This window comes from Copadichromis virginalis, linkage group LG7 (assembly GCF_057382275.1).
Source record: "Copadichromis virginalis isolate Kocher_CV1m ecotype Utaka linkage group LG7, C_Virginalis_male_GT1.1, whole genome shotgun sequence".
NCBI lineage: Eukaryota > Metazoa > Chordata > Actinopteri > Cichliformes > Cichlidae > Copadichromis > Copadichromis virginalis.
Genome location: NC_140624.1, coordinates 22048421 through 22067510, shown reverse-complemented (window position 1 = coordinate 22067510; position 19090 = coordinate 22048421). Strand labels below are relative to the sequence as shown.

Genomic DNA, 19090 nt, shown 5'->3' with positions numbered 1-19090 from the left:
CCGCACTCAAATGTTGCTAAAGGTTAGCACTGTTTAGTAGGTATCTACGTCTGGGTGATGTAGTTTGTGGACGAACCTTTCTAACCAAGCTAGCTCGCCTTAGCTGACAACATACTGTATGGTCACATGTGGTTCCTAAGAAACAAGATGGTAATGATCATGATGCTCTGCTTTTTAAGTTGGGATTTTAAAAGCACACCTGCAAATTAGTGGGTGCTATCTTTCTTATACAGTCTGTGTATGTACACAAGAGCATCTTTTAAAATGTGTTAATTTTACATTATTAAATGTTAACAAAACAAAAAGATGGTTATAAAATATCTCAGTCATTAGATTACAAAAAGGAGGAATAACAAACAAACATTCAACTGCTTTGTTTAACACCAAAAGTGTAGTTTACTCAGAGCCACTACAGTCAAAATAAGAGTGACTTCCTTTGTTCTATAACGCCCTTCCATATGCATATGTTGAAAACACAGGATGGGTGGAGCTACCAACAGAAGGAAGAGCTTGGGTGAAAGTGGCTTGCAAAGTGGCTTGCACATGCACAGCAACTATAAGCAGGTTAGACAGTAGATCCTAACATAACATTTGCCAGCTGGATGCTGAGGTGGATGTCAGCTGAGCCACCAGCTGATATGGCTGGGACTGAGATCAGCTGGACTGCAGCGACTGCTGCAGAGCTTGACTTCTGCCTGGCGTGAACTAATGTTATTCTTGAGTCTGTTTTTAGTCTGAGTTTTACTGCAACAGTCTACAATATAATTGCTGAAATCAAAGGCTGGATGAACTCTACTTGAACTTCATCTTCAGAGACAATGTGCTCCCAGTATGAAAACAAATGGCCCGAGTGTAATGCTGAAGAAATGACAAAACAAGCCAAAAACAACCGTTTTTTGGTTTTTAAAAGGGAGCGGAATTAAAGAACAACAGTTGTTAACAAACAAATGAATCACAATGACCCTTAACAAAGCTTTTATCTGTATTTAAAATGCTCCTACAATAACTTAAATATGATTAAACTTTGCAGTTAAAATTGGGACAGTAACAGGGACTCATTGTTCCTGGTGGGAGAGCAACAACAGACCAGGATAAGAGCTCTGAAAATAACCTCTACACAAACAGTACTTTGTGAAAGTACTGGATGGGTGGACGGCTCTTTGGGACCTGAAGCACCTCTTAACTTCCGCTGTCACCACAAGCTGTGCTTGTATACCTATATCCTCAGCTCTCTAAAAGGCTTTTTGTAAAACCCACATTGTGGGAGGAATCACATTTTTCTCACAGCTTTCAACAAAAACAGAGCATAGAAAAACGCCTATTTGCTCGAGCGGATGTTACTTATTTTTAAAGTTCATGAAGTCTGTGAGAATAAAAAAACGGCAAAGAAGGAATTTTGGGAGAACAAACAAGTCCTGTGGTAAAGTTCTGCTCCAATTCTTCATTTTTTTATTACTCTTCAAAGTATCAAGAGTTTTGCATTTCAGCCTAAAGTCAGCACCATAAATTCCTCAGATATCTTAATGTGCAATTTTTCCATTTGATTTTCACAGAGCAATGTTGGATATACACAGCTCTGTGACATTTATTGATTCAAAGCATAAACTCATGTCTGCCAAATCAACTTTAATGCTGCTGATTCAGTGTTGGCGGACAGATGTCACGATCTGCACCATGCCGCTCACCTCTAGCAGCTCTGAGACGATGGGCAGGACCTCTGGGTTGCAGATATCGATGGAATCATCCCTGTAGGTCTTCTTCTTGTAGCGGATGTTTCCCAGGTGGAGGATGGCTGACAGCAGGGAGAAAATCCTGAAAAGGAACAAAGGTACTTTTCTTTATCACATCAACAAACTCCACCTTCTTACTGAGCAGGCTTTACAGTGGATATTAGGGCATCATGAAAACGTATTTATACTTAAATACATATTGTAGGGACTGAAAAACTGAAGTAATTAATCCTATCGATTAATTTCCAAGAACTGTGGTTTACAAAACATAGGTATTAATATGAAGCCCTATAGAAATAGTTTTGGGAAATTTGGGAAAATGTATTTATTTTTTATATATTTTATTATATAATTCATATGCTTTCTTTTCAAGAGCAAGATAAGAATACACGCTTCTTTTTTTAGCTAAAGCTAAAAAATTACACTTTGCAATAATTTTTTTTAGCTAACAGTTAGTTCAGTTAGTGATTTAAATCTTAGAAAGACTGTAAAAAAGTAAACAAGAAAGCACAACATGCTCTGAGCTGCTGAGACAAGCTGAAGCACCTTGTGAGAGACTAAAAATGCTTTGTGGTGAAAACATCAAGAGGAGCAGGGGTACTGAGGGAGCGCTAGTCTGCTTTAGTGTGGTAACATTATCATAGCTAGACAATTCCCTGTTTTTTGTCCCAGTGCATAGGTTTCTTCAAAAAAATAAAATAAAATAAAAAAGTACTGAGATAAGTTTCTAAAAGCGTTCAGACTCTGACTGTTGGCTTGTAGTTCTTTAATCTTACTCAGTTTTACACAAGAACAGGTTACAAGCTAATGGTTGTAGCCATGCAGCTAATCTTACTGTTTGCGTGTTGTGGGCAGGAAGCCAACCATCTCCATAGCCAGCTGCAGCCGCTCAAAGTCGTGTTTTAGATCTTCTCCTTCCACTGTGAAGCAGTCCTGCTGGTGTCAGGTGGAAACACACAAAAACAGACGAACACATAATCACTACAAAGCACATAAATTCAACAAAAACAAGATTCTTTATATTGTATCTGTTATTAAAGTGTGTACCAGAAGCTAAAAGACAGCATGCTGTCTTTTTGTGACACTAAGCAGGGTTTCCCCACAGAACTTCTAATATAAAATGTGCCCGATTTCCTCAAATTATCAAAGAAAGTTGCAAAATAACACTGAACCCCAATAACAAAACCTCAGCTCTCCTGATGAGATTTATTTTAAGTGCTTTTTCTAAAAATGCAATTAAAATAATTGTGAATTATTGCAATTTTCTAACGTATGTGCAAAAAGTCAAAGATTAAAATATTAGATATTTGTGTCTTACTAATGTGCTCTATTTATAAACTTATTGGACACTTCATTAGGTACACCAGTTCAACTACTTGTAAAAACAGACAATAACAAAGAAGCAATTCAATAAATCAAAATGCGACAGAGACTTAATTTTTATGCAAGTGCCTTTGAACGCAGCATGACTGTTGCTGCAAAATAAAAAAAAACTGCTGCTCTATTGGGATTTTAGCACAGAATCATCTCTAGGGTTACAGAGAATGGTCAGAAAAGAAAATATCCACTGAGCAGCATTTTTTTGTGCCAAAATGTTGATGCTAGCCATAAGAGAAAAAAGGCCAGACAGAGCATCACGTCAAGCATTGAAGCAGATGAGGTTTAGCAGCAAAAGACCACCCCTAGGAAATAGAAAATAATGGCAGCAGCCAGTTTAACCCTCAGCCTCCTAGTAAATGCACCTATGGTATAAATTTGAAACTCCTGCGTCACTTCATTCTCAAGTTATCAGATTCATAAGATTTTCAGAAAACGTAACCTCTGACCCCTGAACTTGAGGCCGAGGTTACTCAGATTTGAACTCGTCCGAGATTTTCAGTAGTAGTCCTACGTCTCTTCATTCTGGAGTTCTCACATTCGCAAACTTGGGTGTCTATCTCGCCCGGCCTCCTGCCTGCCCGCCCAGCAGGGTGACGACAATATCCCATCAGCCTTTTATAGCCTCCCTCAAGTTGAATCTTGCGTCTTTAGATTCATAAGTCAAGTCTAACATGAGTTTATGTGACACATGGCAGTTAATTATGAGAAAAGCACATTCACTGGGTTGGACCACAATGTAGAAACTGAACTTTAAACTGTTTTATAATCATGGTCATCAGACTCAGCTAAGCAACTAACAGCAATTATTTATAGAAACTGCACATTCCTTTGTGTAATGAATGTAAAAGAAAATACAGTTTACAGGGTTTATTTCAGCTGTTGAAGGGGGAAACCCTGCGAAGTGAACACAAGTACATTCCTGTGTAATCATGAGCCATCGCACAGTGTTTGAAAGTGTTTTAACAATTAATGAGTAAAGCAAAGGAATGAGCAGCGCGAGGATGTGTACGTATACAATCATAGCGTGTGTGTTTGTCTCTTCGAGCCCTCCAGTTAGTCGGCGTGTCTCTGCTCCAGCAGCGAGCCTCTGTCAGGCACATAATTAGCACATACCACAGTGACCGGCCGGCGAGAGAAGACACAGGAACCCATAATCCACACTCTGGATCTGCCTCTTGTACCCTTTACCATTCAACGCTCATCTGCTTCTCCATTGTTTTCCTTTGGCTTCGAACTTGTCAGGAACTGCAGAGCCAACAATCAGCGCATTTCTACAGTGAGCTTCTCCAATTGCAACAAAGGGGTTTTGAGGCTTCTCGAGCTACATCGAGACTCAGGAAAAGCCAGTTTTCAAATTGCCGGGTATGTTTTAAATCGGCGCCAAACAGCACAATGTGATACGTTGAAGGAAGTTGAGAAAATAAAGAGATCAATTTTGGTAATTGCAATGGAATACTTGGGTTGAAAACCAAAACCTTAGCTCGTGGTGCTCAGACAAAAGTCGAGAAAAGAACAAGGGATTGTTGAGTGCAGTAAAGTGATGATTAAGAAACAATCTGTTCTTACTTATTTTAAACAAAGAGTCTATTTTCACTTCAGAGCTTGAAATTGTAATTTCAGGCCAGTTGCAACAGTTCTGGTGCATTAAATCAAGCCGGGAACCCTGCTGACTGTGCACATGAAGCTTTTTAACAGATCGCTCGAGGATTCTGTTAAAACTGAACGTGCGTCCAGTCAAGGCTTTCCTGTTATTTACCATGACTTTAGTCAAGATTTATTCCATGGACCAGCCGTGCAAAAAACATCAGCATGCCAACCCATCTCTAGACATTCCACACAGCCAAAAACCAGAGATACCCAAACAAGCGCAAAATGTAAACCAGCAGCCACCGAGACCCAGAACCAAACACCAGACTGCACACATCAAATGCAAACATCCAGAAAATGTTTGGTCTTTAGGATCTTTAGTTAAATACTCAGATTTTTCATTCACATTCATTGTTTAAGTGGTATTTTAAGCCCCAGACGCTGCATCTGGAATCTGTACACACTTGTCACTGCTCAAAGTGCGTCTCTATTTACTGCAGCACACATTGACCAGTGGTAGAGGTCAGAGGCCAAACAGGCCCAGAGGGTTGGTCAGGTCATCAGGCAGCTGTCAAAAGCTGCCACTCTTTCTGTGTGTGTGTGTGTGTGTGTGTGTGTGTGTGTGTGTGTGTGTGTGTGTGTGTGTGTGTGTGTGTGTGTGTAGACACTGACATCATCTCCTTGGGTGGTGGGGTCTCTCATGAGGTCATTCAATGACCTCTGGGAGAGACAGTGTGTCAGCAAACAGTGAGATGGGAGGATTGTGCGAGAAAGTAATAACAGAAAGGAGCCATTTACTAAAGCAAAGCTTCCAAGTAATGGATCATAATGAAAAAGACAGTCAGCTTCTCTAAGTATTTGGACTTTGGCACATTTGTGTAACATTACCTCTGTATACCACCACATTCTTTTCTTGGTTTCATTACCATGCAAAGAATTCTGCGATCATGCACTTTAGTCCTTTGTGGGCTTTCAGCACTTTTGGTACTGCTGAGCTGGCCGGTGCAGTCACTCTTCGTAAAGTTTGTTATGTTTTTCTGGGAGGGGGTTTCTGTTTTTTTCCTGGCTAATGACGGCCTTCCTCATGCCATCACTGGCATTTAAAGGTCCAATGAACAGCTACCTAACGCTAGATTAACACTTGGAATTAACTACAGATCGTTTATCTGCTTCATGAAATAAAGAGGGAACAGGCCATGAAACCGCTTTTCAGTCAATTTTCCCTTTGCAATTTCTGCCTCTGAAAATGGGGGACTATGAATGAAAATGGCTGTAATTCCTAAACAGTTACTACAAACCTTTGGTTAAACCCTTGAGTTAAGTCCAAACTTCAATCACATGTTGATGGTTTGATCTAAAATTGGTGATGGTGTACAGAGGTTAGGGCCTAACAGTATGCCTTTTTGCTTCCCTTGCAAAAAATATAATAAAAGAAAGAAATCTAATTAAAAACAGTCTATTAAATCTAAGATTAAAAAAGCTACACTTAAGTGAAACCAATTTCATGGAAGATTGCTAACTGGTCCGGTTCAGCAACAACGTCATAGTTTCACGCCTGGCTTCTTGGATCCTTGTAGGATCTCGTGTTTGCACCAATTTCTTGAAAATCCAATGGCCTCAGAAGCGTAGCACAGTAATTAACGTGGCTTCATAACATTTACTGTAAATGGTGCAAATGATGCAGAGATACAGCATGAATCAAATGAAGAGAGGAACACAAATCGTATCTTAAAAACCTCAACAGAAATTTCTCAAACCACTCCTGCAGCAAAAGCCACATGTTCAGCATGACTTAAATGATTCTTCTTATAAGCAGTTGTTAAGTATGCTACCTCAGCCAAGGAGCTTATGTTTCTGGTGTTTGAGCTCATGGTTGACAAAAAAGCCTAAAAACTAAAGTACGATTCGTAGTGTGGTGTGTATTGCCAACATGCACAAAGTACAGTAAGACTTAAAATATGTCACGTTTTACCTCTGAACTAACCTTCAAGGTCAACAGTTTGATCTGAAGTTCAAAGTAATAATAATATTACCTAGAGCTATATTTACAACAATGTTTCTTACTGCCATTGTTTGTACTGACAACATACAGGCATGCAGGTAATAATATATGGGGATTGTAAATATCACGTTATTTTATCATGACTTTGTTATGGGCGTGCAGTAACAGATTATAGCCGTTTAAAGACAAAAACAAGTTGAGTATAAATGTGTGCTATCGCTGTACTTTATGTTGTTAAATGCCTCCAAGCAAGATATGAAGTAAAGGATATTCTGCAGGTGTGGTATGAGAAAAGTCCATTAGCTTGTAAAATTAATAGGGATTCACAACGCCAATGAGAGCTTTTTAGAGAATACTCAAAATATTTGTTTTCATTCATAACAAAAAGAAATGTTTCAGAGCTAAGAAACAAAGAGTTGAAAAAGCCAAAGTCAAGAGTGAAATACAGTAAGTCCACAGGTCGTATTTATACTGACCAACTCTCATGTCAAGTGTTTGCTCGCCAGCAAAGTCTAAGTAACATAATCTCCCATTAGCAGATACAGGGGCCTTTAAACAAACACAACAAATCCCACTGACCAAACATTACTCACTTCAGGTGGAGGCTGGCAAGACAGCGGGCAGGCTCAGAGACCAATGAAACGGCAAAAACACACACAAACACACATAAAACGGACCACACAGCTAGAGGGAAGTTTCAGGATGTGAAGCTAATTGACCACTGCTCAAGCTGACTAATAGACTTAGGAGTATTTTACCAATTGTTCAGGTTAGCGCTTGCCCTATCTTTAATGTTACCGCGAAGCATGAAATTATGTTAAATTTACATCCTAGTCAACGTACTTGAAGGCCCTCACCACAAATGCTTGTTTAACATTGATGGAAAGTGTCGCTGCTGCAAGTCTGCTTCTCGTTTTGAACATGGTTACTAGTATCATTTGGATCAGCGACACTTTTGAGTGCTTGAAGGTTCTTCTTACTCCTTTCCCTCCTTACTGTGGTAAGCAATCGATGCTATCAATATCAGCAGTTTTTGTGGCTCTGTGATAACAAACCAAAACTGCAAAACTTCTGTCATACTCACATTAAGATCCTGAACCTTCCCTTTAAAGATGGTAGTGTTGAATTTGTCACCTATTCCCCAAAAGCAAAGCACGCAAAAGCCAAAGGACAAGTTTAAAGGGATGCCTTATTGTCCGAATACTGTTAATAAGCATGTCGTCACCCGTCATTTTATTTTTTTTAAACGAGAGAAAGAGATTCATTTACTTTGAAAAACAGGCAAAAACCTTGAGTTACTGGACAAAGTACAAAGAGCAAACGTCTTGAGACGGAACAGCCAAATACAGTCAAAAGATTACACTAAGGAATCCCTTTAAACATTTTAGAGCACAACCGGCGGAGGTCGGCCCAGGTCGCCTCCATCTTTTTCACTGAAAGCGGGCGGGTGTGGAAAGCCAAGAAAGAACAAGACTAAGACTGGCACCAAAAACCCAGTGTACCACGACACACCCATGGACACAGACGTACACAAACAGCTTGTCATCCACACGATACTGACCAGCTCACTCTCATAGTAATTGTCCCAGTAGAGTTTGTGCGATTTCTTTGTCATCTGGAAGTAAGGCAGAGCGGGTTAAGAAGGCTTGAGTTACACATACGTACAGTATGAAAATGCAATCTTTAAAAAGACTGAGGAAGCAATGACGCATACTGTTAAGACGTGAGGGGAGAAAAAGAATCTCACGAAAACAGACACACATCCACAGAGTCACGAAAATGAAACCCCGATGACCTCATCAGGGTTTGGCATTGGAAAAAAAACACACCATCTGTGGTGCAAAAAGTAGTTAGATATTTTATGTAAGTAAAAGTAGTGGCAAATATTAATTAATTACAATTTTGAAAGCGTTTCCTATCTAAATTAAAACTACTACAATACTATCATAGCACAACTGGATAAATGCTGTTGATTCCTTAATGTTATAGTTGTGTTTTTAATCATTTTGCTTTTTTTAAAATTCAGACTGGTTAAGTTAGTGATTTATTTATCCTAAGTTATCCTAAACATTAACTTTAAGCTTAAATCTGTATCACACTGCAACACCTTCTAATGTGTAAATCACAATCAGTAAAGGAATTAGTAACTAAAGCTATAAGCAGAAATTAATCCAGTGTGCAAGTGTCAAAAACACCCTTCCTAACATTGGGACAGTGTATCCGTTATGATGTTATGATGGTATCCCATACCATCATAACATTGTCATTTGCAGTGATCATCGTGGATGGACAAACTACGCTGTGATGTCTTAGCCTTGACATCACAACATGGCAGAAAAAGGGGAAAAATGCCTGTTTATATAAAACTCTCTTCTAAAACAAAAAGTAAACAAGTGTTTTCTTTAATAATTAGCAGTGTAGCAAATATATTACTGAGTAAGGTTTGCTATAAGCTAAATTTACTCGTGTTAGCATCAGCTAACTTCTTGGCTAATGCCAACTAATTGTTCAGATAAAGTGATTGGTCAGTTGCAATGCTGATCCTGGACCAGCATTGTTATGATGATATAGGAACAATACCAACACAGGGATATCGGATAGACCACTGGAACTCAATAGTTTAGATTTTGTGAAGTCTTAAAGTTATGAAATGTTGCTGCTTTGACTGACACGTGCTAAGACATACAGAACAGACATAGCCACCACGATGTAACTCAGTGGTAAATGAAGTCTAGTTAGGAAGCCTTGAGCTGAGGAACAAGACTCACCAAAAAAGACTGGCTAGCAGCAGATTGTTAGCTGATGACAATATCCTGGATCGCTTTCCGTTCTGATTCAATGACCATAAAATTTACCAGTTAAATCCACAAAATTAACTTTGTGTTCTGCTCAATACGACCTGGAAGTAGCAATTCTGCACACTAAAGGTTTCCTCGTAGGCGTCTTATAAGGAAACCAGTGGTGTTGTTGCAAGCAGAGGAGACATCCCTTTCTGGCCACTGAAAGAACTGATGTTTAAGGCACTTTCACACTGGCTTCAGTCAGCAGATCTACACTCTCAAAATCACAGTAAGTTAAGTGCACTGCACAGTAAAGAGGGGGCACAGCTTTGAAGTATTTGAGCAAATGTACTTCAGTCAAATCCACCGAGAAACACAGAGTAACACAAAGAGCTAAGTACGCACAATCGCTCTGCTCTTCTGTGACATCGGCGTGTGCGTAAGTGCGCACCACTACACGACTGCCGGCAGCCTCTGCGTGAGTCCTCGTCAGCGCCAGACTGAGTCGTGAGTTTTGCAGTTGCCATGGAAACAGAGCTGCAAAGTAAGCTGGCAGCTAACAAGAGGGGGTTGTTGTTGCTGTTGTTGTTGGGGAGATTAAAGAGAACGGGGGAGAAAAATTTTATTTTTTGGGCAGATGAGGAGAGAGAATCTTTTTTTCATCTTTCCAGTGTGCTACCTTCATGGCATGAGGGAATATGAATCCTCACACATCAGCTGCCAAAACACACAGATGTACTGCAAAAGATACACACGGGGGGGGGGGGCTTTTGGCATGTGACCAGGCATGTATGCACACTCGGCCACACATACATGTGAGAAAAAGAGTTGAATTTCTGGCAGTCAAAGATATGTATGTGTCCCAGTTGAGTTAAGTGAGTAAATAAGATCCAGCAGAGATTTTTCAGCTTTACTAATCAATAATAACTTAACCCGGTTTTCATTTGGGATGAATATTTGCTTTTTTTTATGAATCATTTACATAAAATTAGCATTTTTTTGCCCTACATCTTTTAAAAAAAGGCTTTGATGTGCATCGGTTAACATGCTATCAGTTTAAAATCTTTGTAGACTCAAGCTTCCCATCCCTGCTATAATGATTGTGTCTTCATTTGTAACTCATTATCTCATCTGGAAATTGTTTATATCTGAATTTTTGTTGTTTTAAATTAGAGGTCCGGATATATCTGATTATATCTGATAATAAATACATCCTGACAAAGTCTACAGACATATTTCTGTCTATAGTGCTATAGTACTGCATTAGGCTACGGTAAATTAGGATTTGTGGATAATCCTGCCTTAAGTGAGGAAGGTTACTTGATGTTCATGTTAGATATTTATATTTCATAGTTGTATCATTTTGATGGGCTGTTTATGTGTAATTTAAAAAAAAAAGTCTTTTAATTTTTTCCCAAAATGCCATCAGTTATATTATTATTTTAATATAAGATCACGCATTTTACTGATCACACTACATACTATTTACTACATGTAAACTGAATATAGCAGGCAATGAGATATTCTAAAACCAGTGTTGGTTTCCATTGGCAATGATGTGCATTAAACCACAAGCACGTGCTCACTCCATCCTTATTCGTGCCTCACTGATGACTGTCTAAGTTGGACATATATGATTGGTTGTTTTACGTAAGCTGTTTAAAATGTTCACTGTAACCTGTTTGGTGATGAACCAAATTGAGGCCTTTATCCAAAGCTTATCAGTCAAATTAATAAAGCTGTTTCTTCACATTTCAAGTGCTGCTGGAGCTTTAATCGATTCATATTTTAACAGACAGAAACTGGATTTGAATGACTTGCCAGATAATAAAATATAATAGAATAACGTGAAGCTTTTCTAGAAAGCAGCACCCACTTTGCTATTTGTATCTATGTTTGGGCGTGTGTGTTTTTGTGTGCGGACCTGGTTGAGGTAGTGATATTCCTCAGGTTTGAGCAGGTGGAAGGCCTTCCTCTCCTCTTCACTGGCTCCAGCCAACAGGTAGTAAAACACATGGTAGTTCCTACAGAAACACACAGAAACACATTAGAGCACTGATGTCAAACTTCTTTATATTTTTCGTAGGTCACATCCAACTCACTTTGATCTTAAGTGGGCCAGACTGGAGAAAATCCCATTTCTGTCAGTGTAAAGAAGTTTAACTGTACGTTTAATCCCTTGGATACCTCAGTATGAGAAAAAGAAGTGATTTTTCAACTGTATATGTCAGTTTTTGTACATGATAAAGAATTGCTGCTGATATAAATGTGCTTAAACTGTAAGAAATATATGTGTAAAATTACAGAAAAAGCCTGACTGTCCTGTAGTTTTAAAACAGCACGATTTTGTTAATTATTATTTAACTGTGGACACGTACAAAAATAGAAATGTCTGTAGTAAATACTGAAAAGAAGCAAGAATTTTTCTTTGTTTTAAGTGTTTATCTATTACTTGATTACAGTCTAAAATTTATGCCCCCCTTTATATTTTCCAAACGCATCCAGTGGGTCGGATTGGAGTTCTTGCCAGGCCGATTCCGAGCCCTGGGCCTTATGTTTGATACTCCTGAGTTAGACGGTGAAGAAGGAAAAAAAAGAAAAAGATTTATTTTTCTTGTATTAATTTCTTTTAAATTTCCTCAGAGGTGAACTAAGGACAGCAGCTTTCATATCTCCCCGCTGTGCCGAAACGGCCCCTGAGGAGGAGACTCCTTTCGCGTTATCTGCGGAACATTTCTTAAAACAAACCTGCAACATGTAACAGATAAGTCACCCCTCTGACCCGGCGGTCTCACATTTCAAGACAAACAAAGCGGCAGTGTGGCGTGTGGGCTCAAGGTAACGAGTTGTGATTAACCGTGACAAAGGCTGGGGCTTTGGCCAGTGCGCTGAGAGGTAATTCTATTACAGCTGGAAACGAGTTTCCCTTCTCTGCAGAGGGACACTTACTGTTTGATGGAGTGGTGGAAACTTATAAAACCCACGGAGGATATTAAAGACTCCCAACCTGTAAGCTCACGTTTTCTATCATCGCACCTCTCAAATAAAAGATGCTATTACATAATCTCTACATCCGATTCCAAAGTATTGCGATATTTTACTCTGAGCTTCATGAACTGCATATATACAGGTTTGGTAAATAATACATGGACTTGGCAGTAATGAGTTATCCAGATGAATCCAGATAAAGTTGCTTAATGAATCCAGCTGTTACAGGGCAAAGGTTACTCGTCATTTTCCCTGAACGCAACCGTAAATACAAAAGAAACAAATGCACTCAACCCCAAATTATTCTTTCTGACCTTCCACAAAGAACTGTTTTACAACCTTTTTTTTGCCACAGAGTTTTTCTTCACACTAACCGCTGACCAGAATACAGTATCAAGTAGCAAACCTCGTGATCGACTGCTTTCAGTCTTTTTTGGGCTTTTATTTTTGTAAGACCAGAAAAGCAGAGTTCATGTAGGTAAGGTACCATGGCTTTGCCCAGAAAACTTATGTAATCCATCAGGCTCTCATTCAAATACACCAATCAATGACTTGAATGCCTGAATGAAGCAGTGAAACATAAATGGGAGGCTATCAGCTGAACACTGTATTAAGTATTAAATCTTCAGTTTAAGTTCATTTGTGATTCCACACGAAAGATTCCAGGGTGCATGTCTCCAAAATCATCTTCTGGTTCCACAGAAGAAAGGCCTGATTATTCAAGATTGTGTATGAGAGGAGAAGAATTTTAAATTCAGTTCTGCATTTAACCGGCAGGAAGAAGAAAATAATGTGGGAAAAATGGGGTCTCTCATTCAATGCGTTAGACAACATAAAACAGGGGCAACTTATAAGATAACAACAATAACAAAAAATACCAACAAGCAAAAACAGTATCCACACTTGGGATTTGCGTGACGGCTCTTGAATACAGTAAAGCCCCCTCCCTTGTAGTTTCTGCAGAGTCATTAAGCCCCAACAGTATCCCTGGAAAGTTCAGCTAGTTCACTCCCTAGTGCTTTTTCCTCTCCGGTGGGATCGTACAAAGGCAACCTGCCACTGAACCGACTTTAAGATTTAAGATAGTTTGCAGTTTATCATCCTTCTCCCCCACCTCTGTGGTTCAAGGATGAACCGTCTGGGAGGTCCTGACTTTAATTTCTATCCTATCAATATGGCCGCCAGAGCCTGTCATCAGGATGAAACAAAAAGCCCAGACCAGTCAGGGTTAGAGCGATTAGATGACTGTTGGACAGTTCCCCTCCTCCCCACGCATGAAGCTATTATGCTGGTGGGATCAGTGGCTTTTTTTTTACTGTCACCTGGGAGCGATATGATGAACTGTTAGGGTGTGTCTCTGTGTTACCTGAGGCAAGTAAAGCTATTTATAGGATGTGGGTGCAGGTGGAGACACGTGCATGTGCGTGCATATGCCCAACGTCAGGTAGATGAGTTCTTCATACACATGTGAGTGTGTTTATACGTATAAAAAGTAAAAATAGACAGTTTTACACTGTTATACTGGACAGGAAATATGACTCCTTATGTAATATCTCGAAATCTGTATCACAGTATTTGTCCCATTCTGTGTCAATAAATGCCTAAACTCAGAGGAAAACCTGAGAGTTAAACAAAGGGCAGAGGTTTCAGTCAGATGGCCACCTGATATATCCTTGCAGGGGAAATGAAGACTATTTCAGCATTGAGTTTCTTAGACAAAGAGCATGTGAGCGAAAAGATACGCATTTAAGATCTTAGCTTTCAGGCAAGTGGAAGTGTCTCAGTGTTTCATGTATCATATTTAGATTATTTATGGCTGCACCACCTCTAGCTGCGCTTATTGAAGTTCGTTATTTTCACCTTTTAGAAATGTTCACAGGAAAAATTGGATTTCCGTTAAAGGTGGAGTCAAAGTTAAACAGATTATTTTTGATGGATTTTAAATCCACACAAAGCAAAGACTTGGATTCTTTCTGATTAACAAGATGTTATTTACATTCAAAAGCATGAGAGCTGCTGCTGAGTCATTCTAGGTGTGATAAAACAGCGATCCATACTGATGAAACAATGTGGAAAGTGAGCCAAGTGCTGCAGATGACAAATCTTCTAATGATGTCTGTATGGGTTTATCCAGCAAAAAAAGAAGAAGAAAAACAAACAAACAAACAAACAAACAATATGTGATCTGCACTCACCTCTCATTGTGCTCCTGGTACACCAGACGTGATTTCTCCAGCAGGTACTTCTCTACGTATGCGCTGGAAATAAACATAAATGCAGCCGCACTAAGTCACAAGAGTAATTTAAGAACAAGCTGCTGTAATTATGATCAGAAATGAACAATGTTTCAATATCACATGGACACTGAATGTGCTTTTTTTTGCCATACTCATCCTAAACAGGGCGTTTTAACAGATTAGCAGACAATAGGAAGAGGTAAGAGGTATAATTATCTGAATTGTGGTTTTTAATAGTTTGTCAAATGAGAATTTACATAATCGCACGTCAATAATGGCTGAATGTTGTTTTTTGTAACTTACATGTTTATATTTATAAATCATAGCACAATATTAAGAGATATATAAAGTTAATAATAATAATATACATAAATTGTAGGCATTATTCTGCTATTATATCTGTTATTAAATTATTTCTCAAGTCAGATTCATTTTTATAACACCTTTAAAAACAAAAGCTGTTGACCAAAAGTGACAGACAAAAATAAGAAACAAAACAAAACAAATTTTTGATTAAAAAAACAAACAAAAAACGAGTAAAACAACATGAAATGTGTATCTAGTAGAGCTGGAACGATATATTGATTTTTAAGACTGATAACAATATTTGGTGATTCTATTCAATTCAATTCAGTTTTATTTATACAGCGCCAAATTACAACACTCGCCTCAAGGAGCTTTATATTGTAAGGTAGACCCTACAATAATACATACAGAGAAAAAAACCAGAAATCATTTGACCCCCTATGAGCAAGCACTTGGGCGACAGTCGGAAGGAAAAACTCCCTTTTAACAGGAAGAAACCTCCTCCTCAGGCTCAGGGAGGGGCGGGGCCACCTGCCGTGATCGGTTTGGGTGAGAGAAGGAAAACAGGATAAAAAACATGCTGTGGAAGAGAGCCAGAGATTAATAACAAGTAATGATTTGATGCAGAGATGTCTATTAACACATGGTGAGTGAGAAAGGTGATTGAAGAAGAAATGCTCAATGCATCATGGGAATCCCCCAGCAGCCTATGATTCTAAAATCATATAAATGGCCCAATATTTTTTTTGTTGTTTTAAACAAAAAGCTTTTAACTAACATTTCATGCATGTAGTAATTTATGACTCTTTATTAACACAATATGACAATAAGCTACTTTCGGCTGCTTCCTTTAAACAGCGAGGACATGTAATCTTGTTTTATTGTCAAAAGTCGTGGATCGCTTGATGCACTGCCCGACTCTGCTCGGATCAGCTCGTTGTTTTGTTTGTGGTGTTCCAAGCACATGTTGCCAACAGCTAAGTTGCAGAGCGCCCTCTGTCTCATAAATGCCGATACACTGGCAAATAATATCGGTCCAGCTCTAGATATGGCTTCTATAGATGTGTTTTATATGTCAGCATGCATCTCTCACCCCCTGACTGTGCCACTCTCCTGATAGTTGACCTGGATGAACTTCCCAAAGCGGCTGGAGTTGTTGTTATGGGCCGTCTTAGCATTCCCAAAGGCCTGAAGAGAAAACAGAAAGGATTACATATCAGCACGCACAGGTACAAGGTGCTGGCAAGCTATGATTAACAGTTTACACCTGTAAGATAAACCAAGTATCAACAGGTTAGGGTTAGCATTCAGATTTCAGTAGATGTTATATCTACCAGCTCTGAAGAAAAGTAAAAAAAATATGTTGAAATATGTTGACATATGAAGGGAAAGCTACCAATCACAGCACTGTAACAGAGGCCATGAGGCACAGGAAGGGGCCTGCAAAAGGGGCACACACACAAATACACAAACACGCAGTTAAAACTCACAGTCAGACACGTCAGTCACGCACTAAACTGCCAAATTCCTCTGAAGGCAAACACTGCAACACTGAAAACAGACACAGTCACTGCTTGTGGGAGTCTGTGGGCATTTCTGCTAACACACACACACACACACATAGAGAGAAACTATCATTAGAGACCCCTGGAGGACTCATTCAGGTTCTCATTAGCAGTCTGATGGGCCTCGCTGGGTTGGTTAGTTAGGCAGAGGAGAGGAGAGGCAACAGGAGAGGCAACAAGGAAAGGGAATGCACCACAGAGATACAAACGAAAGGGAGGGACAAGAAAGAAGACAGAGCTCAGACATAAAACAAAACAAAACAAAAAAGACCAAAAGAGTATGAAGAAGGGATGATCATTTGTGAGAGAGGACATGATGAAAAGAGAAAAAAATGGGGAAAACTAAGTGAAAAGAGAAAAAAGAAGGAAACAAGCCCACAGATAAAGATATGGCAGAAAATAAGAAGATTTTTCAGAGAGGATAAAGTGGTAGCAACGGTAAATTTTCCGGCTGATGCAATCAGTATTTTGGAGCGATGATAAATTACTTCATAAAAGCCAGCAGAGTAAAAGGGTGGGGGAGAAGGGGAGCGGGGGAGAACGGTGTGGGCGTCGGATAATTGATTGTGGCTTCTGGGTGAATACTACAGCTCAGGAATAACACGGTTAATAAAAAGTAAAACCCTGCTCCAGAATCAGGCTTTGATCTCTGTGATGATTCATTTAAAAACAGAACTTGACACACATTCAGCGAGCCAACCGGGACAAAGCAGCCCGAAGAAAGAAGCAACAAAACAAGGTTTAAGTAAGGTTGATGTCGTTCTTTTTCCAGGCCTTTCACTTTCATACCAAGCAACAGCTTCCCCTGCACATCCATCTTTTAGACCCCTGTTGGTCTTTAATGTGTGCCAGTCTTGCAGTGGTTGACACACAATGGTAACTACCAAAAAAAACTAAAAGGAGGCAAAGGCGGAGAGTGGACTGGCAGTGAGATCTCCTTTGATTTCCCGAAATGTAAATCGAAACTGCAATTCAGAATGATAATGACAGAGCGTTCATCCTCAATCGTTCTGCTGTGGGAAATACTTCCAGTTTAAAGTCTGAAGGGGGAAAATCCACTTCCTGAAATGATTGAAGTGAGCAGCCCTAACAGAAACTGTCACTCACAATCATTAACAAAAAGAAGTGATAAATGCACTGGTACGATGTATGTGAAAAGGACACTTGCCCGTCGCACATCTGTTTGCATGCATGTGCTAAGCCCCACGCAGTTTGTGCGTGTGCTTTCTGTTTATGTTTGAAAGAGATTAATAAGCAGGGCGGCACAGTCTGGATGATTTACTGTTGAACTCTGCTTCATGGTCAACGCCTGCTGCGACCACAGCACAGGAAAACACACGCTATGATTAGTCTGTGCGCGTGTGCGTCTATATGTTCGTGTCTGCATCAGTGTGTGCTCAATGTATGAACGCGAGGAGACGAAGCGAGAAAACAGATGCAAAACAGAGACAGAAAAAAAGGAAAAAACTAAGCTAATCAAGAAGAACCTTAACTTTATTTGGACTATTTATTAATAAATAGTAAATAAAACAGAGACAGTCTTTGTTGCCACGCCATGCCCCGCTATCTTATTTTCTAATTTCCTGTCTTCACTGTACTGTTTCGGACAAAGCCCCCAAGCAAACCGTATTTCCTCAACCGGTAGTCAATTTGAAGTCAGACAGGAAGGGGGTCTGGTAAACATGAACAAACACGGGGGAGGGGACACAACAGTAGTCATATGATATAAAATAAAAGCCCTATTAAGAAATGAAGGGTTTCTATCGGGAAAGAAAGATTAGCAGTACAGTATTAATCATTAGAGTGCTATAAATATAAACAAGGAAACTAGATATTTTGATACTAGTCTGCTTCAAATGAAGCACATTTAAGTCTTGTGCATTTGAGGTAAAATAAGGCACCAGCAACTATTTGTGAACATTTTAATTTAAAGTAAATAAATAATTAAAAATCATTTTAAGTCAATAGCAAAAGAAAGGTGGCAATCCCTGACAAGGAGGAGGCTGGGGTGGATGGATGGACCTAAACAGGAGAAATCTTCATTTTCTTTTTTAGAAACCAACAGCGACTTAAAAACTTCCTGTCATGTTTATACAAATGCAAACTGTGACCTAGTTTTACTCCGAACTGGATTTAAACAACAGTTTCACAGGTATGAGAAAAAAAGAGGCTTCCACTGTCACCTATGAAGGGAAAACAAAAAATGAATAAAGCTGTTAAATTATTAGAGGGATAATATAAGATTTACTCTAAGTGTTTGAAATATTGACTGGTTATATTATGTACTGATGACCTACTTTAGTTAAAAATCTCTCTGTTGTTGCCGGGCAGATAACAAAGACTGATAAGGAAAGATGCTGTGAAAGGAGGGGAATTAGTTTAATGCAACCAGTTGAACAAGCGAGGACTAAAATATCTTAAGTCATACTTTATCACATTGTTTTCTTCGGATGCTGTCAAAATACAAGAAGCATTTATTTGATTGAATATATAAGTCAGTTCATTTCAATATCAA

General features: G+C 39.2%; 1 protein-coding gene across 2 annotated transcripts in view; it reads right to left on the bottom strand.

Moving 5' to 3' along the window:
- The window catches only part of LOC146704988 (unconventional myosin-IXAb-like), a 159606-nt gene that overhangs the window by 61653 nt on the left and 78863 nt on the right, over positions 1-19090 (bottom strand). For both annotated transcript variants that reach the window (XM_085462491.1, XM_085462492.1), the window contains exons 3-8: positions 16104-16198; positions 14663-14725; positions 11404-11503; positions 8261-8314; positions 2566-2666; positions 1686-1812 (exon numbers count right to left, since the gene is read on the bottom strand). In XM_085462491.1, coding sequence (XP_085318617.1) covers positions 1686-1812; positions 2566-2666; positions 8261-8314; positions 11404-11503; positions 14663-14725; positions 16104-16198 — 540 coding nt within the window. The remainder of the gene's footprint in view (positions 1-1685; positions 1813-2565; positions 2667-8260; positions 8315-11403; positions 11504-14662; positions 14726-16103; positions 16199-19090) is intronic.